A 23,257-nucleotide genomic window follows, 5' to 3' on the forward strand; every position below is an offset into this window, starting at 1 on the left:
CGGATGCGCTCTCACGCAAACCAGAATATTGGGAAGGGGAGGAGGTGATCGAAGAGAGACATGTCATCCCGGAGGACCGCTGGGTGTGTGGGGCGGCGCTGGTGGGGCAACGGGAACTGGTGGAGGAAACGGAAAATGATGAATATGCCCAGGATTAGCTCAGAGGTCTCAGGGGGGAGGGCGAGAGCCCCGGAGGTTTTGAGGAAAGAAATGGGGCATTGTATTACAAAGGGGCACTGTATATACCCGAAGGTGAATTGAGGGGGAGAGTACTCAAGCAGTTGCATGATAGCCCCACGGCGGGACATTTTGGGCAACACAAAACCATGTGGTTGGTTACCAGGGAATTTTGGTGGCCTAAGGTGAGGGAAGATGTAAGGGAGTATGTAAGAGGGTGTGACCAATGTCAGCGAGCCAAAGGGGAAAGAAGGGCGCCGGCAGGGTTATTAGAACCTTTACCCACACCAGAACGGCCTTGGGAAGCGATATCAATAGATTTTATGACGGATCTGCCAAGGTCCAAGGGGAAAACAGCCATCATGGTAGTAGTAGACCTGTTAACTAAGATGTGCCATTTTGTAGCATGCTCACATGCAGTCACAGCGGAAGAAACGGCGAAGTTGTTTGTGGAACATATCTTTAGGTTGCACGGGGCTCCCTCGAGGGTGATCTCAGATCGAGGCAAACAATTTACTTCCAGGTTCTGGAGGAAGCTCATGAGCTTGCTACACGTGGAAGTTAATTTTTCAACTGCTCGGCACCCTGAAACCAACGGGCAGGCGGAAAGGGCAAATGGCATTCTTCAACAATATCTTAGCTGTTATGTCAATGACAGAGAGAACGATTGGGTCGAAAAGTTGGCGTTGGCAGAATTTGCCTACAATAATGCGGAGAATGTGTCCACAGGGATGAGTCCCTTTTTGGCTAATTACGGGTGTCACCCCAGGGCATTTCCAGGGGAAGGAGGGGAGAGATGGAGCATTCCAGCGGCTGAACATTTTGTAGAAGAGATGGAAGCCATCCATCAGCAGCTCCAGCTCAACTTAGAAAGGGCCAAGGCACAATATAAGAAGCAGGCAGACAAGAACAGAAGGGAAGGTGAAACCATAAGGGTGGGGGATCAAGTGTGGTTGTCAACCCAAGGGTTGCCGTTCAAAGGGGGTTGTAAGAAACTGAGGCCCAGAAGATTGGGACCCTTTGAGGTGATTCAGCAGGTCAACCCGGTAGCTTTCAAACTCCGATTACCCAACCACATGAAATTGCACCCAGTGTTCCACAGGTCGTTACTGTCACCATACAGGGGGGGACGTGAAGGGGAGCACGTCAGGGGACCAGCCTTGGAAGAGAGGGAACGCCGCAACCATGTAGCGGAAATCCTCGATTCCAGGTGGAAGGGTAATCAGGTGGAGTATTTGGTGGCGTGGGAAGGGGAACCGGAGTCAGAAAACACCTGGGTAAGTGCAGAGGAAGTCAATGACGAGGTTTTAACAGAAACGTTCCACCAAAGGTTCCCGAGGAAACCTCAGCCTATAGCAAGGTTTAGGAGGGAGTATTTCGGCACCACCGATGAGGAAGAGGAAATGGAAGGGTTCGCGGAGTCGGAGTTGGAAGATGGAGTGGACTCTGATGACGAAGAGTACCTAGAGAGTAGGAACAGCAACAAGTGGAAGGAAGTGTTCGCGACGTCGGAAGATGAGGGAGGTTCTTTCAGGGGTTTTACCTCCTCACCGCCAGTAGGAGAGGAGACGGGAGGGGGTGAAGGGGGCCCTGGAGGGGAGGTGGATGTCAGGGAACTGACATCTAAAGCGCCGCAGGTGCAAAGGCTCCCTGAGGTTGAGAGAGCAGTAGCAGCGGAAGAGGGAACCAGTAGAGGGCGAGCAAGAACTCCAAGGGAAAGTGAGTCGGAGGGATGGCTCAGAGACGCTTCAAGCGAAACCAGTGGGGAGGTCTCAGGACCTCCTATAGGGACACCCACACCTCGACGGAAACTGTCACGCCGAGAGGCCAGACGACGTGTTTCCGTTAAGGAGCTTTTATGTTGGAAACGTTTCCGAAAGCAGCCACTTTCGGATTCTACTAGTGATTGACGCAGCCATGCTGGAGGGGCTCCGTCACAGGCAGAGGTTTGAAAACCTGATCAAACTCTGAGGGACTTGCATTTTACGCACAAGCAGCTCATCGTCCCATCACAGAAGTGTATCATGTTAAACTAGACTGAAGTGGGTGGAAACCTTGTACTGAAAGACTTGAGAATCACAAGGACAAAAGAAGTTAGAATACGACGCCAACTTATGAAGGGTTTAAGGTTTGGTTCACTAGGCTTCTGTTCTAACAGTGCTGCAAAGCCTCTGTTTTTGAGTATGTTTTGAACATTCTTACATTGAAAATGACGAAGGCTCGCATTTCAAACAACTTTAACCACTTCCAGAATAAAAGCTGTAATTCAGAGCAGCTGTTAGCTAAAATGAAAAGGAACTGCACACATTTCTGAAGCTTTTAGAGCAGTTTGTGCTGTAGCTGCTTTGACAACTGCTTGGTTTAAACAGCTTGTCGCACTGGTTGTTGGAGCTGTGGCAGTGGAAGAAAGCCCTGGCTGCAACATGCAGTTTGCAATGCGAAACAGGAATTTTAGATTGTATTGTAAATTTGCGAGTTGCAAAACAGAATAGCTGCTTGGTAGAAAAATATGAGTGATATATATTATTTTCCTAATTGCCATTTATAAACTGCTAGAGTTGCCCACTGCTATTAGCAAATAGGATAGCAATTCCTGGCTACATCACTAAAGAAACGTGAAATTCTGCTTAGTTCTGAGCTACCTAAACATTTGAAAAACATGTTCTCCGTGCCTTAATTCAGCGCCACCAACCCTTCTGTCACTGACTCAATTCATGATCAAATTGCCATCCCCTCAGACATTACCTCCTTTTCCTCCAATTTTCCTTCCCTGTCATTTTCCTGTTTAGCACTGACTGCAGTTTGCTGTGATGTTCAAATGGCCTAACTATGGTTGTCTTCCAAACCAAAATCATAAACGATGGTTTGAAGCAAACCCTAATCAGGGTTAATGATACATGGTGCAAATTTGCAACCCACTATGCACCCAAATCAGTTTACGATGAGCTAAATATAACACAGAGAGTGGAGTGTTAAATGGAACATGCTCAACTCACTCCCGCTATTGCATTTTCTAATTTTTTGCACTAATTTGTGAACTTCTGTCCATTGCCGCTAAAACCGAAGCTCAAAATGTTCTTGCTAAACAGGCATTGAAAAGTCATCTACCGTAAGTGCAATCCTGGGAAACTACAGCTACTTATTGAAAGAGCTCTCTGGCCATGTGTTCAGAGCTTTGCTCCAGATTTCAAGGTTTCAAATTATGTAAACCTACATGAAAATTCAACACACACTTAGAAGTTGTGCAATTTGAAAAGTGCCCTAACTAGTAGAAGGAGGAACTCAAGATGGAACGCAAGTGATTATTAGGCCAAAATTAGGCCTTTCACTCAGAACTAATTTACTCAGAATGCAGTGAGTTTTATTTCCTAGTTCAATATTATTTCCTAGCTTATTTCAAGGTTCAATAAGCCTTGGAAGTGCCGTTAGCTAATTAGAAACGAGTTATTTTAATGGGCAGAAGGGAATTAACATACATTTCCATGCATGTAGGAAAACTAAGAGGACTTAATCTATAACACACATTTTATATTGCTGTTGTCTTTAGACCCTTCCATAACTTGGTTTATCCTCCAATGTATTAAACACATTCCAGAGTTTCCAGTATGTTCCAGTATGCTCCTAACCTATGTGCATATATGCGCACTCAGGAACTGCTTGGTTCCCTTTAATGAATCACATGAAGCTGCTGTTGCTCAACTATGAAAAAACAAGTCAATTAATCACTAAAGTCCCGCAGTGTTGCATGAGCACCATTAACACGACATGAAAGAAATTTCACACACACACAACACTCTTCTAAAATATTGCATGTGGCATTGTGGAACCGCAAGTGTTTTTGTTTTCAGGAAACATTTCCTTACCAGTAAGTAGCTACCACTCCAACTTAACACCAGATTCCCCATAAACACGTTGTGCCTGTGGGCAAGAAGATGTACTACCCAAATGCCAGTATGCCATTATGTAAAACCCCTCGCTGTCTTGCCATTGAAACTAGGTCAGAGAAATTAAAACGGAAAAGCTTAACAGTGGATCTCCACAAGTAAGGAACGCAACGATTAATAGATAAATAAATGAAGTGCAAAGGTTGCTGGGACAAGTTGCAGCGCTTTAAATCACAAATGACAAAGGTTGCTGGCAAAAGAAATAAAGTAAATAACTTACCAACCACAGAAGCTCCTCTTTCAGCAAACGCCAAGGCATAGGCTCTGCCCAGTCCTACCAGGGATTAAAAAGAAGTTCTTTTAGAATCTCAACAGTTTAAAAACTGAAAAAGAAGTCAAGTTTGTGTGTGTGGATAACCCAACAAGAAAAAGAACATTTATTCTGAGGTTGCTTCACATCCATGTTTTGTGCAATCTAGGGAATTAAGCAGAGGCTCAGAAAGAGATATCCAAAGCGAATGTCATCAGTACTCCTGGCTTACTTGCTGATCTTGTTCCCAAGAGGGCTATCCCAGAAGAAGCTAATCGCTTAAGTCCTTTCATCTGCAGAAATACTTGGAACAATCTGTGTAACTAAGCTGTGCAGTAGAGAAGGAAATTAGGCAGCCATGGCTCATTCTGGGAAGATGGATGGAGTGAAGGAAAATAAACTTGGTAGATTAATCTACTACTTCCCAAGTTAATATGGTAGCCTTGCAAGTTTAAGTTTAACATCAGTGAACGTTTTAGAGTATGCCTCCGTCATGGAGATTGTGGTGGGGAAAGTAGTTTGAAAACATATTCTGATGCATATGTTTTCTGAACATACAGCAGGTGTATGTTCATTTCAAGCCACCATACTTTAGAATGTATGCTCATCTTCAACCAAAATAGCGGCTATACTCGTTCATGAGAAAGGCTTTGGGAGTAAACCCTGAGGGAAAATTCGTACCAGCTACTTTGTGAGACATCTTTGTGAAAAGAAAAGGGTAAAGAGTAAACACTACACTAATCCGGAGCGGAGTCCCTAAAACAGCTGGAATAGCAACTCCTGCAGCCAGGTAAAACGGTAAAGGTACCCCTGACAGTTAAGTCCTGTCATGAACGACTCTGGGGTTGTGGCGCTTATCTCACTTTACAGGCCGAGGGAGCCAGCGTTTGTCCACTCTGCAGACAGTTTTTCCAGGTCATGTGGCCAGCATGACTAAGCCGCTTCTGGCGCAACGGAACACCGACATCAGAGCAGTGCACAGAAACGCTGTTTACCTTCCCGCCACAGCAGTGCCTATTAATCTACTTGCACTTTTTGGTGGGCTTTCCAACTGCTAGGTTGGCAGGAGATGGAACCGAGCAACGGGAGCTCACCCCTTCGCAGGGATTCGAACCGCCAACCTTTTGATCAGCAAGCCCAAGGCTCAGTGGTTTAGACCACAGCGCCACCCGCATCCAAATGATTGCTCTGCTTTCCTTTGGACCACATCAGCAAGACCGCGAGAGGGGCCCTGCCGTCTCAGCACCCCAGGCCTGGGATGGAGAGGTCAGTTCGGTGCTGCTAACACAGCAAAAACAACGCAAGAGGCAGCAGTTACAAGTTACCAGTTGCCAGTCTCTGCAGCCGAAGCAGGCGCTGTGATTCTCCAGCGATTTGACATCACCCCCAGAAGCATACTCCATTGTCTTTTGAGACAGATGGATGCCAACAAATACATTTACAGTGCAATCCTACGCCTGTCTACACAGAAATCCTGCTGACTGTGTGGTATGAGATTGCAACCTTACAGTACAATCCTAACCAGGTCTACTCAGAAGTAAGTCCTGGGGCTTACTCTCAAGGTAGGGGAGTTTAGGGCTGGAGCATTAGATTGCCTTCCTCATTTTGCACTAAAAGCAAAAACTCTTTCTTCAGTAGGGGCCATTTTTTCAACATGTACACAACAGCACTGTAACAGAATCCAATTGTCCTTCTCCTATTTTTATTTTAGCCTTGAGCCCATGGACAACTGAATTACAAAAGCCACTTTAGTGGGGGGGGGGAAATTGATCCTTGTGAAAAGTTTTTTAGAATGCAAAGACAGAACCTGAAGCCCTTTTTTATACAAATGAAGTGGCTTCAAAAACGAACTTGAACAGGCACTTGGCTAAGCAAAATAGCAACATACAACTTCATCAACTCACAATACCCAACTGTTGGGCTAATTCATGAGATCACTCTTGAGATGCACCCCACGAAAAAGATAAGTTGGTAGTGCAGTGTTCTTAAATCTAAGGTTTCTTAAAAGCATTTATAAATTAGAATTGGTTATTCGCAAGTGACCAGTGCAGCGTATCTGTGGGAACTTGTTTTTCCAACAAACGCGCTGTGAATAGAATCAATGCCCTATTCAGTTATCAAGTGCATTGCGACACTGGCAGCTTTAACATTTATATGCATCTTGGAGAACAAAGAGCCTTGTGCAACTTTAAAAACTAATTTATTATGGCCTAAACTTTTGTGGACTTCCTGAACATTTCAGGAAGGGCCATAGATCAGAGCATCTTATCTGCATGTAGAAGATACCAGGTTCAGTCCAGAGCATCTCCATGTAGGACCGATCTGAAAACCTGGAGAGCAACAGTCACTCTGCACAGACAATTTTGAGCTAGACAGATCAATGATCTGCTTTGGTATAAGGTATTTTCCTTTGTTCCTTATTACTATAGTTCACTTTATCAGATGCATTAAGTGTTCTATACCTACAACCAGTATCGTATTTTTCGCTCTATAAGATGCACCAGACCACAAGACGCACCTAGTTTTTGGAGGAGAAAAACAAGGAAAAAAATATTCTGAATCTCAGAAGCCAGAACAGCAAGAGGGATCTCTGCGCAGTGAAAGCAGCAATCCCTCTTGCTGTTCTGGCTTCTGGGATAGCTGCGCAGCCTGCATTCGCTCCATAAGACACACACACATTTCCCCTTACTTTTTAGGAGGGAAAAAGTGAGTCTTATAGAGCAAAAAATACGGTACCTTTTTTTTCTAAAGGGGTACTCTCATTTTCCTTCTCATTTTGAAATATTGCCCCTCAATGAGGCCAAACTTAGATTCACAAAATGTTTAGGAGTATGCGTACCCCTGTGCCCCCCCCCCGAAAAAAAGCACTGCCTGTAACTCAGGATATATACTAATGGTGCGTGCAAGGGGAACTGTAAACAGTGAGGTCAGTGGGAAATTAAATGCAGCAAACAAAATGAAGTCTGCAAAAACCTATGACACTAGAATAGTTTACGCAAAAAACTGGAAAGAAAGGATTACTCCGACAAAGGAGCAGTGGTTACACAAATTAACAGAATTTGCAGAACTAGCGAGTATGATGGCAAAAATAAGAAACTGGGATGAAAATACAGTAAAATAAAAAGCGAGTGGGATTGCTTTCGAGAATATTTAAAAAGAGATGGAATCAAGGCAAACTTTCAAGTGGACATAAAGCAGAGGGGGGGAAGGTAAGTGAATCGTAGGGATAGAAAAGGTGGAAAAAGAAAGGTGAGGTAGCAAATCAAAGAAAATGTGCTAGGAGGTCAATGAGGGATAGGTTGGGAAGTCTACGCAACAGTAAGATAAGATGGTGCATGTATGTACGGCGAAGTGTAAACTGAAAAATGCATAAATAAAATTAACAATTTTTTTATCAAAAAACAAAAAAACCTTATGACACAATAGATCTGTTAGACTCCACAGTGTCATGAGACCCTTTGAGGTTTTTGCTGCAACAGTCACCCCTCTTGAAGCTTGCATCTTGGTTATACCACAGTTTGTGTAGCCAATGGGCACCAAATAACTTGCTAATGTGACTCACTAGCAAACCTGAAGTGGCCTGATACACAGACACCTTCTCCCACAACTGATCTTTGTGCCAAAGCTGGTAACAAAGCCCTGGCAAAATGTACTTTACTTAGACGAAACCGAGGGAGGGACATGAATTGTCCATAATTAATAACTGGCTTAAGAGATGAGTTTCGTCCAACTCCTCTTTTGCAGGGCTTATTTAGCTGAACAACCTGCCCAAGAATCCTTATTCCAAACCTGCACTCCCACACCTCACGTGCAAAAAGATCCACAGCAGTTTCATGCAGCAACTTAGTAAGATTCAGGTGATTAATGAATCAACTAATCTCATACAATTAATTGCAATTTGCTTCATTGGGTCAGACCTAGCTATAGATTTTGGGAGGCCCTGGACAGGCAGGGGGTGGGGGCCACCAGCCCTCTCCAGTGCCTCTCCTCCCTGAGGCAGCTAGGCTATAAATGCCCCCCTCTCCTTTACTGGTTTACCCAGTGGCAATGGCACCAAAATGGGCTGGGAGCCATTTCTGTACCCTAAGATAAAGAGCAACTTAGAAATGCTTTAAAGAATTAACTCACAGTACACCAGTGGCACAGCTGTTTCTGGGTAAGCGCACAAGTAGGCACAAGCAGGAGATTGGCATGTTTAGCAGCACTTCCACTTGAGGGACTCAAGGGGCACTGAGGGCATCCACCAAAGCAGGCATCAGCCCTGGTGGGCTGTGCCAGGGCACATGGGCACTATCCAATGTCCCAGTATGCTTGGTGCTGACACTAAGCCAGAACTGAATGACTAAACCTGCCAGTTCATAAAATGCTTTGTGGATTAAGAATACTTACAGTGCACTTTTTGGCCCCGAGAAGCTCTCAAAGTCCCTTACAAAAATTGCTCACAAAACAAACACTAAAGTACCTTATTAGAGCCAGGATCATTTAGGTGGCATTTCCTGCCCTCATTCTTGGTCTTCTCAGGTGCTGCCTTTTGAGGGTTGCCATACTTCAAAAAGTAAAATTCCTGACACACACAAACTTGTTTAGCTTTTTTTAGGAAGACCCCTATTTTTAGGAACAAACCCAAATTGTTGACCTGCCCCCAAAATAGTGAGCTGTTCCCGCTGCTTTTCCCATCGTGTTGCCATACATCCGGGTTCTCCCTGGCAAAATTCCCCCAATGCCATTTTTACACCCAAGAACCAGGACATGTCAGGAATTTTCCTGACTTATGGCAAGCGTATGCATTTTACCCTCTGCCTACCTAGCATCGGAGCCCACTGAAGTCATCTTTTAATGTTTAATGTTTTGTTATGTTTTTATATATGTTGGAAGCTGACCAGAGTTGCAGGGGCAACCCAGTCAGATGGACAGGGTACAAATAACAAAAATATTATTTATTATTATCTGAGGTATCTTCCCTGAGTCTTCCCACTCATGTCCTGGTAGTCGGCCTGAATAGTTGGATCTCACTTAGCCCATAGAGGAGGTGAATCGTTCCTTATGCTTTAAGCAGTAACAGGAATGTATACTAGAAGCTGGTAATCATTGACTCTGAAAAGAGGGCTGTTCCGATATATGGCTTTAATAATAACTGAAAAGATATGATAGCAAAGTCATTAAATCATATATGATTTAGCTAAGATTCCTGAAGGAATCTCAGACTAGATGGCCCTTGATACCTTCCAACTATACAACTGGATGATTTTATTATTCTAATAAAAAAGGATAAAACACTGGTACTAACTCTAGAATCAGAATACTTTGCATTAAGGGCGCCTACACGTTGAATGGTTCAAGACGTTTGTGGCAGTACATATTGCAAAACACAGGCTTGGCTTGTTATGCATGTTTATTATCTTCCTTGGGAACTGTTTCATCTGTGAGTGGGCAGGTTTTGAAACTCACGTATTCCCACCCACAATCTCAGGGATCTAGGCAATATTCTGAAGTGAAGTGAAGGAACACTGCCTACCTTTTTTAAGAATATAAAGTTGAAAAGATTTGCAACTTAACAACTTACTCCAAAGTTTTTTTTCTTGTCATTTTTGTAACAACAGCCGTTTTGCAGGGTGGGGAGGTAAAAGGACCATTTTGCAGTCCCCGTGTCAGCAACAATTACATTATCACATTCAGCATTAAGTTGCGTAATTCACTGCAAACCGATGTGGCAATAAGCAAAGCCATTAGTGGTTGTTATTTATTTCGTTACCTATGTTTTCCTCCGAGAAACTAAAAGAGATGAGCGTGGTTAACCTCTCCCCTGCTTTAGTCCTCTCAACAGTCCTGTGAAGCAAGTTAAGCTGGGAAGTAGCTGAAAGGGAACTTCATCACTGAGTATTTGATTTTGGGTCTTGTCATTTCTAGTTTGACACTCTCAACACAAACGGTCTATGAATACCTGCCAGCCATAACAGGTAAAAAACGAAGCTGCATATAAAAGGGGTTAGGATTTCACTGAACAAGAAATTCTGGGAACAAACAAGACTGTGTGCGTGAGCTTTCCAGAAGAATCTGCGGGGACACTGCCAGAAACTAGATTGATCTTCTAGTACAAAAGTGTCTACTCAAAAACGAAACGTAGGTTAAATGCACAGAAGCTCTTTGCAGCCTACTCAAAAGCAGATCCCACGTATTGCAGCCCAATACATGTCTACTCAAAAGCAGATCCCAGTGGGACTTGCTCCCAGGGAAGAGGGCTTTAGTCTCGTCCCCCCAAAAAGAAGCTCGCAAAGTAATTGCAACCTACTATTGACAGCACGCACCTAGCAGGCTGGGACCCACGTCTGCAGACCCTGCAGGCAGCCCCCTCCTACCTGCACCCGGGCAGGTAGCTAAGAAGCAACCTTGCAAGCCCTCGAGGTCGCTGCTGCTTACCTCCCCCTGCGCCAGTCACCAGGACCACCCGCCCGTCAAACCTCAAGGGAGCGGACATGCTGCTTCAATAACTCGAGAGACACTCCTCCCCAGCTGCACAGCGCAGAGGGTAAGCGGGGAAGAAGCCGGCCAAAGGGCAAGGGGAGAGCGCGTGCGCGAGTTGGCTCGTTGCATTCTGGGAACGGTAGTTCGTTGGAGCAAGCAGCCACCTCCTCCGAGCCGCGCAGCTTAAATACAGTATTGTACTAACTAATCGGTTTCAATGGACCAGGATTTCCCCAAACTTAGGTCCCCATATGTTATTGTTGTTTTGGACTACAACTCCCATCATCCCCAGATAGCAGGACCAATGATCAGGGATGATGGGAAGTGTAGTCCGAGATCCAAGTTTGGGAAACAGTGATGGCCCTCTAGCTGTTTTTGGGACTACAGTTCCCATCATCCCTGACCACTGGTCCTGTTAGCTAGGGATGGTGGGAGTTGTAGTCCAAAAACAGCTGGAGGGCCAAGTTTGGCCATCACTGGCATACACCCTCTGAAGGTGGAATCAAGACCTTCCCTTTAATGTTAAACGCAGAGGTTCTTGAGCACTTCCAAACAAAAGGTGGTAAAAGCAAAGAGAAGCCTTCCCGTTTTTAAAGAATGAAAAATGTAAGTGGTGGGGCCGTTTTGAACTGGCAGCTGAGCTCTCACTTGCGCCCCAGGAGATATTTAAAAATGGCAGCGCCCATGTGAGCCAAGAAATCTGATTCCTTGTTCATGCAGCTGACTAAAGGTGGTTCAGGGAGGAGCAGAAGCGCACCTTCTGTCCTCCAGATGTTGTGCACTACAACTCCCATCATGCTTCACCATCAGTTGTTCTGGCGGGGGCTGATGGAAGCTGTAGCTCAGAGGGCACCAGGTTGGGGAAGGCTGGAGTAGAAACTGGCAATGGGTGTAAAAGTAATGGGAAGGGCAAAGGATGTGTAGGTTATGCTGTGGATAGAAATGTGTGTTGCATTTGTGCCTCACAGCACAATAGGGTACATGTCTACTCCAAAGTAAGTCTCATTGAGTTCCATGGGACTTACTTATGGGTAAAAGGGACATGGGTGGCGCTGTAGTCTAATCCACTGAGCCTCTTGAGCTTGCTGATTGGAAGGTTGGTGGTTTGAATCCACCCAACAGGGGTGAGCTCATGTTCCTCTGTCCCAACTTCTGGCAACCTAGCAGTTCGGAAGCACACCAGTGCAAGTAGATAAATAGGTACCACTGCAGCAGGAAGGTAAATGGCATTTCAGTGCACTCTGGCATTTGTCACGGTCCAATGTATGCCAGTAGCAGTTTGGTCATGCTGGCCTTGGCCTGAAACGAGACGAGGGGGTCCTTTACCTTTACCTACTCTTGGGTAAGTGAGTTTAGAATTGCAGCCTCAAACTCGAGTGATGTTTTAGTTCTAGAAGAGGGAAGGCTTGGGAAAACATATTTATAAAAGAATACCAGCAGTATTCTGTTAATTTGCACACATTTTCTGAGAAGGCAAAAAGTCTCCTGAAAAATTAAACTTTGCCAGATGCTTTCAATTACTGCTATGTTGCAGTTTTTCAAGTTCACAGAGTTACTCAAACCACGGCAGATGTATCTTTCAAATGGAAACAGAAAAGGCACCTCTGATCTTGTCAACTCTGCTGGCTGGGTCATGGGACAATTTGTTCAGTTAAAGAGACCTACAGATATGTTTGAAACTTTGGTTCGTCAGAGGATGTTAAAAATTTGAGAAACGCGAGGTGCAAAGCTTGGTGTGAGGCATGCTTGTGGAATTGGAAGACGGGATCCATCCCTTCTCTTCGTAGCCAAGAAGTGCAAGATGCAGGATAAAAATAAAGACTATCCAAAATCCATGGCCAGACAATATTTGTTAAGACCAACTGAAATGTAACAAAACAGGGCCAACTTTTAGTGTTCCTCTGTTCTCTTATTAGGCTGCATGGGAGAGAAGCTGGCTTGGCATTAGAATATACATTTAGTCACAGCATGAGATAGTAGAGCATACTCCAATTAATTTCCATATGGAAATTTAGATGCATGCATATGGTTAAGTGAACTACATAGTCCATATGTTAGTCATTAAGCTGTCTGGAGACTATTCAAGTTTCAGGTTACTGCTGGGACTAAAAGCCACCATCCGTTCGAAATACATTATTCCCCTCAACAAATTCTGGGCACTGTCGTTTGTTAAGAACGCTGCAGAGTTTTCTTTATATACCGAAAAGCCCAACCCTAGCCCCCTACAAGGAAAAGGTTGTGCCATAATAAATCGGTGAATCTTTTCAGGTTACGGCAGCTGCTCCGGAAGTTCAAAAAAAAAATGGGTAATACACTAGGTGCCCATCAGTGTTTTAAAAGCACCGCAATACTTTAGTCCTTTTCTGTAACAGTGCTGCAAAAAGTACTTTCAAATCTCGCGAGACTTGCTTTCTTCCGACAGAAGCCAGCGTGAGAGAGAGAGAGAGAGAGAGAGAGAGAGAGAGAGAGAGCGCACGCGCAGTTACTCTTCGATACGACGTAGCTGGCAGTTGGGAGTAGCACGTGATCACCCGAGTTCTTCTGCCCAGCCAGCCAATGGGGGCGCTCCTCGCTCGGGCCGCGGGGCTTTCGAGGGCTCGGTCGGCGAGACAAGATGGCGGCGCTTAGCGCTGAGGCGTCTTCTCAGATGGGTAAGGCGCGACGGCGGCCGGCAGGGCAGGGCACGCTCTTTTAGGCGTGGGAGACGCGACCTGCCCGGACGCAGCGTGACGGCGACAAGGAGGAAGGGAAATGACTGCGCCCGCCTCATGGGGTGCCCTCTGCACATGGCCAGGAACGCTCGTGCTATTTTTTTTTGTAATTATTCCCAACCCAAAACCCCGCCTTTTTTCCGAGGCTCCTGGCGCAGTAATATAAATATCAAACCCTTTTTAATGTCCAGTTTGTCGACCTCAAAAAGCCACACAAGTAGCAACACACACACTATGGAAACGTTTGAAAACGAATGAACATTAAATTAAATAAAACTAGACAAGGGGATCTCTGCATTTTTCAAGGCCGGTGGTCCCAAACACAGGACGTGTAAGGGATATATGTAATCCTGCAAAAAAGAGAGCTGCATATTCTCTGATAAGAATACTACAGTATATCAAAATCTGATTTCCTCCCCACTAGGGGGAGTATTGTACTGCTGACACAACTACACAATTTTGCACCCTCCCAGTGCTTTGCACCAACCTCAGGATTGCTTTATCTCTAGCATCTTAATAATTAGATAACCTGATTTATTACTGTAGAAAGGACTGGCTGCTGGCATGTTTTCAGTTTCTGAAAGAGAACATTGCTGCTTTAATTTCAAGGTTTTTTGGTTTGTTTGTTTTTAACATATTAGAGAAAAAAGGGCCAGTTTAAAGGAGTGGATTCACTGAAGTATGTTTTACACCATCTCCATGCACCATTCTAGCATTTCAATCTCTTCTGATTCAAATGAAACAGAACTGGGTGTCCTCCATATTGGTGACACCTCACTACGAAACACTGAGCAGTTTCACATAGCTGTTAAATAATATGTCAGCTTGCATGGAGCATTATTATTATTTATACTCCACCCCACTCTGGGTGGCTTCCAGCAGATTAAAAACAGAATAAAACATCAAACATTAAAAATTTTCCTAAACAGGGCTGCCTTTAGATAACTTGCATGGCACCAAAATATGATGCCCTCATAATTACTTTTTGAAAGCCACCCTGCAGGTAACAGTGAAACTGCTGAAGTACAGTGTCCCCAACCTTGATCTCCCTGGGCTGTTCCAGAAGAATACCATTGGCAACCGTATCAAAAGTCACTGAGAGGTTGAGAAAAATAAGTAGGTATAGATGGCTCTACCTAACTGTACTGTCCTGCTTTGAATCAGCAATTTTGTCCCTAAAGTACAGAACAAATTTGTCACAGCAGGCTGCTCAGGGTGTCAGAGCAGCTCTCTTGGCCAGATGACAACAGCCCATTTGCTGCTTGGAAGCTCTGCTGGACAGCTACATGCAGTTGCCGTGGTGGCCACTGGTGGAGGAAGAGGGGGCGGGGAGAGCACACCGCCCCTGGCAGCGCGATCCCGGTGGGGTGCAATCACGGCTGTCCCGCCCCCTGCAGGCAGCACGCCACCCCCAGGATGCGCACCAGCCACGCCCCTGCCTGTTCTCTGCCCCCCCCCCCGGTGCCAGAGCATGAAGCTCCGCCACTGTGGGCGGTGTGCCACACCCCCAGGACACGCACCAGCCATGCATCTGTCTGTTCTCTCCCCCCCCCCCCGGTGCCAGAGCATGAAGCTCCGCCACTGGTGGTGACACCAAAGGCACTCAGTAGCAATTGTGTCAATGGCTCTGTGCAGCCCACCATTTCAGTGTGACAAGAGTGCCAGCCAACTGCTTAGCATCTTCAGTCTTTCATGATGTATGAGAGTTCAAACCATGTAGGGGTGCTGGGATGTGTATTCTAGCCCAACCCCAACATTCCCAACTCCTTCCTCTTCTGCCATTTTCCATTCAGCATAAAGGTATGCAGGAAGATTCTAACTGGAACTCAGATTGTGCAGGGTTCCCAGTTGCAGAGAGTATTAGGATCACATTCAACTGAACACTGTTATAATTCCCCTTTGAACCATTGCACAGAATATGTGAAGGTCAGCAAAGAACTCTATACAGGGGATATTGGGGTAGGGCTTTAAACTTTAAACCCACGCAGATTCTTCCAAATGCCTGAAGAGCACTTTTCTCCACTAGGCACCAGAGCCTAATTTAGGAAGAGATGTAGTAATTGTATCCACATCCCTCATTTGTATAAAGGACAGTGACGGAACTCATGCATGCAAAATCATGGCTAGTAGAACAGGCTTCCATCAGCTGTGTTTGGTTACTTAGTAGTGAGGAAAACATTGCATGTGCTCTGAGATACGCCTTTCCCGCCTGCCCCCAGACTCAAGCTACAACATAAAAAATGATTTTGGAAGCTACATACACACTAGAGACCTTTGACTACTGTGTTGTATGTGTTAACTTCAGACAATTTATCATGCTTGCTTCAGTGTTTTTCATCACAGAGAAGCAATCTTTATTTTCCCACATCTTTGATTTTAGCACATGCCCCTGGAAAAAAGAGACAAAATTTTCATTGAATTCTGAAACCCTTTTAGGTTTCATGCCTCAACGCTAATGTCCTCCATGAATAAATCAAAGCTTGTACCTGTACAAGTTGTCTTTTAATGCAGAGCAATGGCATACTCTTATACATTGGGTTGCACAAAAAAAGGCATCTTCTGCAAGGTAAAAGACAAGTTACCACTATTGATAACAAACTGAAAAGTGTATCTTGATGAAGGAACTGTACTTATCCTAAATTCAATTTCCTGTCTGAAATACCTTGCATAAGGAGGGAAAGTTCCTCCCTTTGTTTTAACAGCTATTTTTATGTTCCCCCAGTTTGCAATATATTTTCTGAAATGCCTGCACTGGAAGTAGTGTCTGTAGCAACTGTGGTGTATCACTAATTCAGTAGTGTCCCTATAGATTAACTATAAACATGTTATTTCCTTTGCTTCTTTGCTTCAAAAGCAGTGAAGTCAACCTCTTTTCAGATACATGCAGTTGATCATCTGTCAGCAGTGGTATCTGAAAAGCTGCTTCCTGGATTTGATGGCAAGCAACTGCATATTGTGCAACACACAGTGGGAAGTTCTAAAGAACAAATTGGCAAAGGTAAACATTTGAGAAGCACTTAACTTTCCACTTTCATAGGAGAGGTCTGCTGCCTTGTTTTCTTGCAAGAACCAAGCTTTGCATTTGTAATGCATGCATTTGTTGAACTAGTTGTGCCTAAGGCACCAAGGTCTGGCAAGCTACTGATTCCACTAGTTAGGTTGTGCCCAAGGCACCAGTGTCTCATTGTGCTAATGTACAGTACTGGTTTCACTAGTTAGGTTGGCCACAAATAATGTAACAAACAATTGTTACAAGAAGTTCTGTATGTGGCTTGCTACTATTAGAGATACAAAACAGTAGTCTGAATTATAGAGAACTCTTAGCAATCTGCTTCTATGTATGTCTACTCAGATGTAAGTTCCATCAAATTCAATGGGGCTTACTCTCAGGACTGCAGCTTAACTTAAAATGGTAGAAATTTACAGCCATAGGGGGACGAATGTGGATCATTTGGTCATTGAGCGAATTAATCTGTAGAATTTATCCAGTATGTTAAAACTACCACCATAATTATTGGTGAGAGGAGAGAACATTGGATGAAGTCACTGAGCTGTATTTGTAGTTGCTATTCAGAGATGGAGTTTCCATATTCAGACAGAATATGACAATTCCAGATAAATATTGACAGTTGCTCAGATAAATATTGACAGCTGTTTAGTTCTCCACTAGTTGGATCCATTGGGTCTGACCTGTAGAAAAGCCTCATCTTTTAATATGTAACTGATGGAAGTAGTTGAGTACATATGTGAAATGAAGTGGAATCAGGCTGCTGAACATATGACTAAAAATTATTCTTTATTCTAATGAGTTCAATTGTTATTCTCAGTTTTTAATTGAAATTCAGAAGACCTAAAGATAAAAGTATTAAAGTGCTCATGTAGGGACACACAGGGAGAAATAACTTACATTGAATGTAGAATTTGAAGGACAATTTTTTTTTTCCTGTGGCAAAAGATAATGCAGTAATCAATACATGGCTTCTATTCAGATCTTGTGAGGGAACACCAAATCTATACTAGTGATGAAAAAAGCAAACAGAAGAAACAGGGGGGAAATTACTGTGTTCTTGCTGACGCTAACAGAAAATGATACTGGCTTCTCCATTTTGAGCTTATTCCAGTCAATAGCACTTAGCAATAAGGGATACTCCATTTTAAAATTTGCCATGAGGGTAGTGTTTTGCGCCTAGCAAGTGTTGGTGTATTTCTTTTCCCTCCCCTCTTCCAGTAACTCAACATTATTCCAAATTGTTTTGTTTTCCTGTTTTCATTTCCACATTTCCCTTATTTATCCCTCACTTTTTCCCCTCTTCCCATCTCCATTTTACATACTATGTTATTTATGTTATTGCTCAAGATAGCCATCCATGTAATGACCTGGTAAGAATAATAAATCAAGCAATGCTCTTTCCATTGACAAGATATCATAGCCCCTGTGGTTTTTAACAGCAATGTTTTATAGGTGGAGACTGAACCAGATATCACTGGCGCATTGATCTTGGAACATCCACATCTTGCTCGATAGCCACTTCCTTAGATGGTATTGTCTTCCATTTCCCAGCCACTGCTTCCTCTAGCTCACCTTTATTTCTATAAAGGTTTATATTCAGCAGTATCAGGATTTGTGAGTGGCTTTTTGGTGGTAGCAAAGTGAGGCATTCTATCAATGTGAACCAGACAGCACTGGAAGCTCAGCAATAGTGTACAGTATTTTAGTCACTTGGAACCTTCCTGTGGTTGAACTAAGAGCCATTCAGCATCTGTTTCATCACTCAGATGTTGAAGCTTTACCAATGGTTTCCTTTCAAATTTATTTTCACTATTAGTCCTGATAGTTTTCATCAGTTTGCCTTTCACTGAAAATTTTTCAAGTGTTTTATTTGTGTCTCTGGAGAATGAGTTTGCCCTTGGTTTGGGGGCTAAACTGTGATGAGTGCCGTCTTTATCTAATGCAGGTAGTTAGATAGTTTAGGAGCCCAACCCTCCAGTCTGGAATCCTATACTGTCCCTGTTCTTCACGCTCACATTCCTATAGAACCCACAATTTCCCTGACCATCCAGTTTTAATAGAAAATTCCATGAGTGCATATTTAAAACACTTTTTCATCCCCATATCCAATGGTACCATAGTAGTGCATCTTAATTATTAATTTTATGCTTTAATTCAGCAATTTTTGAAGACAGCCTGCCACTTTACAGATGAGTTTTATTTTGTTATTTCTTTGAGGAGCTCTGCAGCAACTGTCATCTCCGTTTTTTTGCATTTTTGATTGCCTTGGCCACCATTTTATTGGCCTATGAGATTTATTTCACATCAGCTGAAACAGAGGTACCAACTGCCATACAGTTTGCTGTTAATTCATGTCTATTAGCTAGTTGTCCTATGTTCAACATACACTTCCTGAGGCTGCTTCTTTTATTAAGGAGGGGTGATAAAAGCCAGTGTTGTGGGCAGTTTTTCTGCTATGGGAGTAAACACTTATGCTTCCATCTTTGTTTGTGTGTGCACACCCCTTTTGCCTATCATGTAATGATTACAGTATTTTTAAAAAATTAAAAAGTGATGAATGTTATAGGACACTGATTCATTACGGTATCTTCTTGCAAGAAGGGGAGAAAACAGCCTTAGAAATAGTTGGTGTACATAAATAAAGAATCAAGAGCAACAGGTAGACAAATGTAGAAATGTTCAGTAATTTATTCCATAGATTTCTTTTTCCACTAGATGATGCTTTGTATAGCCACTCTGTACCACTTCTGATATTCCAATATGACATTTTGCCAGCTAAAATGCAATTATAACACATTCAGAAACATGTTTGCTCAAAAATAAGTCCCACTGAGTTAAATGGGCCACCCCCAGTTAAGGTATGTACAGGATTGCAGCCTTAGAATATTATGTGCCACCTATATAACAGAAGTATTATACATTATCCAGGGTTTGATAGCACTCAGATTTCTAGTACAGTCATACCTTGGGTTGAATACGCTTCAGGTTGAGCATTTTTGGGTTGTGCTCCGCGGCGACCCAGAAGTAATGGAACGTGTTACTTCTGGGTTTCTCCGCATGCGCAGACGCTCAAAATGACGTCACACACATGCGCGGAAGCGGCAAATTGTGAGCCGCGCACACGCAGACATGTGTTGCGTTCGCTTCAGGATGCAAATGGGGCTCTGGAACGGATCCCGTTCGCATCCAGAAGTACCACTGTATATATTTTCTTTGGCATTCTCCATGCTTTGAATTATACTCATCTCAATCTAAATGTAGTGGTGCTAAGGGCAGCTAAATAAGTCTTAATAGAATGATCTCAAACTCTGCTAATGAGTGGTAAAACTTAAGGGAAATCAAGTTTCTTCCCGCAGCAATAAAACATATATTTTGCAAAACCTTAGGGAAAGCAACTACCCATAATAGAAATGGCATGTACAAAAATTATTAGAGACTTGTCAAGAAGGAACAAAACATGGCTTGGATTTAATTAAGTAGTGCATATCCATTTTTTGATTCGTTATGCCATAGAAAATCAGGCACAGCATTTATAATGAATATATTCTTTTAGTAACAATTCTTTTTAAAACTTGGCAATCAGCAAAGACTTGTGTGACATACAAAAAACATTACATTTTCAGCAAATTCCTTTGGATAGTCCTATTTTCACCTCAATATTGTTTTTTAAAGAAATATTATACAAGCTGCTGCAGATATAAGATGCATTTCACCATATTTGCTATACATTTATTCTAGGTTCTACACAGTGACTTTTGTTTCAGAGGCAATGTACACAATATCATTCAGAATTTGGTGCTGGTACTTATGGTTTGCAGATTCACAATACCACCCATTTATATATATATATATAAAATAGTTACTGTATTTTGTCACCCCACGCTATAGATTCTCATGTGCTCACATTCACAAAATATTGACTTGTGCATGCAGGGTGCCTCATTTTATTGAGGAACTTGATCTGGAACTACATTCTTCTACAGAAATGAGAAAAGGCATTTGCAGACTGAACTCTACGTACCCACTGTGGGATTGGAGTATTTAGGACAATTTCTATTTAAAAGCAAGCCCCTTAGCGATGACAGTAAATTTGGATTAAGCTAATTTTTGATTTGTGTGAGGGTATTGTTAGCAGAATGGCAAAATGTATATGGGTGCTTCATTTAACCACACACTACTAATGTATAGTTTTCCTGGCCACACTTTATTACTGTAGCCAACTAAGAATAGCAATACATCAATCAAATCCAGACCATTCAGCTGATAAAGCACAGAAAATTATGGTACTATAGATTAACAATCCAAAGCCTTAAATGATATGATTAAGGGTAGGGTCATATGGAAACAGCCTTTGTGAATTCCCTCGAGAGTACATGCCACAAGGTTTAGAGGTGGGATGTACTGGTCTTCTATGGAAGTATGTTATGTGAAACCATGCCAATACATGTGAAGCATATGCAGATGCAATAACCACAGGACAACAGCTTGATGAACTACTACTATCGTTATGGGAACAGGGACTGCCATGTACAGATGTCAGTTTATGCCAATGAAGTATTTCCAGATGCATCTGGCGGCAGCCCTGCACATTTCAAAGGCAATTGTGTGGTCTCTTACTGTCTCATATGAGAACCAGCCCTACGAAGCAGAACTATTTTAACAGTATAACTAAGACCATGTGACCTAAGCATTTATGTATAGCATATATGGATCTAGATTAAGTAGCATAGGTTCTATTAAATCTAACTCCAGTTATCATATATGTGCCATAGTCATTTGTGTATATAAAAAAATATTGATCCTTTGTAGGATTATAAATACTCTTCTACATGTAGAAATATGCATTTTGATTCTGATTATCTTGCTGTACACTTTTCCTGTCTATTTTACAAAAGCTCTGTTTCACGAGTAATCCCGTTTCATGGCTTTATTGCTCCACGTTTTAAAGCAAAGTACTGCAAAAAGAAAGAATAGCAATAGATGACTCCAAATAAATGGGTCAATTTGATGAAGAAATTTCTAAATATTTAGCATTTGTTTTGGTATTCAATTTTGCCATTACCACACACAGTTTTTCTAGCCCTCCTTCATTGAATCCAGACCATCAGTAGTCCTCAGCCTATGAATATACACCACCGATGCAGTAACTTATATATTCCCTTCATCTAACATTTTGTTGACACCATCACAGAGTCTCTGAAGGTGAGACTTGTAAGATCCAAATGGATTGTACAAGGCAGCCAAAAATTCACAATCTGAGAAGTGATCAAACACGTGGTTGACTCGTCCATGAGATTTCGCAGTTAGGTGACGCTGAATGATTTCATGAAGCAGGTCTCTGCATTCATTCAAGAGTTTTGACAAAAACTTTCTGTCAAAGGTATAATCCACTTGATGGAAGCTCACCACAGTTTTGGCCAACTGGTGAACTTTCTTCTTGAATTTCTCCATAAGGATGATCTCTTCTTCATTAAACTGGTTATTCCGGTAGAGGATTGCTAACTTGATTACAGTCTTAATGAGATTTTTAATGATCTTCTCCGCTTCCTTTTTGCTTTGTGTGTATTGCCTGGTCACTCTGTAAAGTTCATCCAGCACATCACTGCTAGTGTCATCTATCAAAGCATTTGCTATGGATTTAGATGCCATTTTGCCAAGGATTTTCTTCTGGGCCTGGATGGCCAAACCTTTGGAATTGAAGACATCTGATGCCACTGGAAGAAAAGGAGTAGATGTTAGTACCTTCAGACCATCTGATGCAATCCATTGAATGTGAAAGCATTTTAAAGCACTGTGTGAGGGGGAAATAACTAAAGTTTCCCACTACATATATTTCCTGTATTAAAATGCTGATTAATTTCCTTGTGTAACAATTAAAAGAACTAAAACCTTTATACTACTTAGGAGGGTATATATTTTATATTTAAGTACTGATGTTGGTATTACTATTTCAGTGAATGGTACGCTATATTGCTTACTTGAAATATAATCTCCTAAAGGAATCCTGAAACCAATATGAGTAGCTAATTACAGACCCTTAAAAAAAAATCCCCCCCAAAAAAGGATGGAGTACACCTGAAGAACACAGAGAAAGATCATTTATTTCTAGGCAAAATACCCAGAATTTTCAAGAAGCAAGGGTGGTAGCTACTGGGCAAAGCAGTTTATCATGAGATGAGAAGAGGCTGAGCAATGAAAGCTTCCCTTAAATTGGGCTGGGGGACTGATTGAGTGGAGGCTTATCTGTGCCAGAAGCTAGACTCTCCCTTCTGCCTACCAAACATGCTGGTGGGAGCCATTAGAAAATCCTGCAATGGGATATTCTGAGGGCTGTGGAAGGCTGAGCCAATCCTGGATTGAGTATATCCTGAGCCGGTCTCACTGCTGTTACATGATGGCATCTGGCTGGCTGGTGCTCCAGCATGGAGCTGGTGTGGGCATAGCGCTGCCACCATTAGGCTCTATCATCCTGCCCTCTCCACTTCTACCACTATGAGCAGCAGGGCTGCGGATGTAGCAGTGGCCCTGTTGCTCCAAAAAGCAAAAAAGGTAGTTAATGGGATCTTGGATTGTGCCTTGAATGTACATATTTGAACACTAAATGTACACTTTGGTTGGTATGAACAATTTGTTTGTTTTGAGTGGAATATAGGGTTGTGGTTCTTTGTCTTAAGTGTCAGATTTCCATGCCTGTGCTGACATA

General features: G+C 42.9%; 3 protein-coding genes across 5 annotated transcripts in view; all 3 read right to left on the reverse strand.

Moving 5' to 3' along the window:
- The window catches only part of HSD17B4 (hydroxysteroid 17-beta dehydrogenase 4), a 76,401-nt gene extending 65,461 nt beyond the window's left edge, over nt 1-10,940 (reverse strand). The window contains exons 1-2 of the mRNA XM_081930558.1: nt 10,789-10,940; nt 4,342-4,395 (exon numbers count right to left, since the gene is read on the reverse strand). Of these exons, the coding sequence (XP_081786684.1) occupies nt 4,342-4,395; nt 10,789-10,846 (112 nt within the window). The 5' untranslated portion in view covers nt 10,847-10,940. The remainder of the gene's footprint in view (nt 1-4,341; nt 4,396-10,788) is intronic.
- Nucleotides 1-23,257, reverse strand: part of LOC309379943 (craniofacial development protein 2-like) — a gene marked incomplete at its 3' end in the record, with an annotated part of 444,433 nt that overhangs the window by 406,951 nt on the left and 14,225 nt on the right. The gene's annotated exons all lie outside the window — the stretch shown is intronic.
- Nucleotides 19,225-23,257, reverse strand: part of TNFAIP8 (TNF alpha induced protein 8) — a 42,741-nt gene continuing 38,708 nt past the window's right edge. For all 3 annotated transcript variants that reach the window (XM_081930811.1, XM_081930812.1, XM_081930810.1), the window contains exon 2: nt 19,225-22,268. In XM_081930811.1, coding sequence (XP_081786937.1) covers nt 21,703-22,268 — 566 coding nt within the window. In that variant the 3' untranslated portion in view covers nt 19,225-21,702. The remainder of the gene's footprint in view (nt 22,269-23,257) is intronic.

The sequence above is a fragment of the Podarcis melisellensis genome, assembly GCF_964234715.1.
Source record: "Podarcis melisellensis genome assembly, chromosome: 11".
Taxonomy (NCBI): domain Eukaryota; kingdom Metazoa; phylum Chordata; class Lepidosauria; order Squamata; family Lacertidae; genus Podarcis; species Podarcis melisellensis.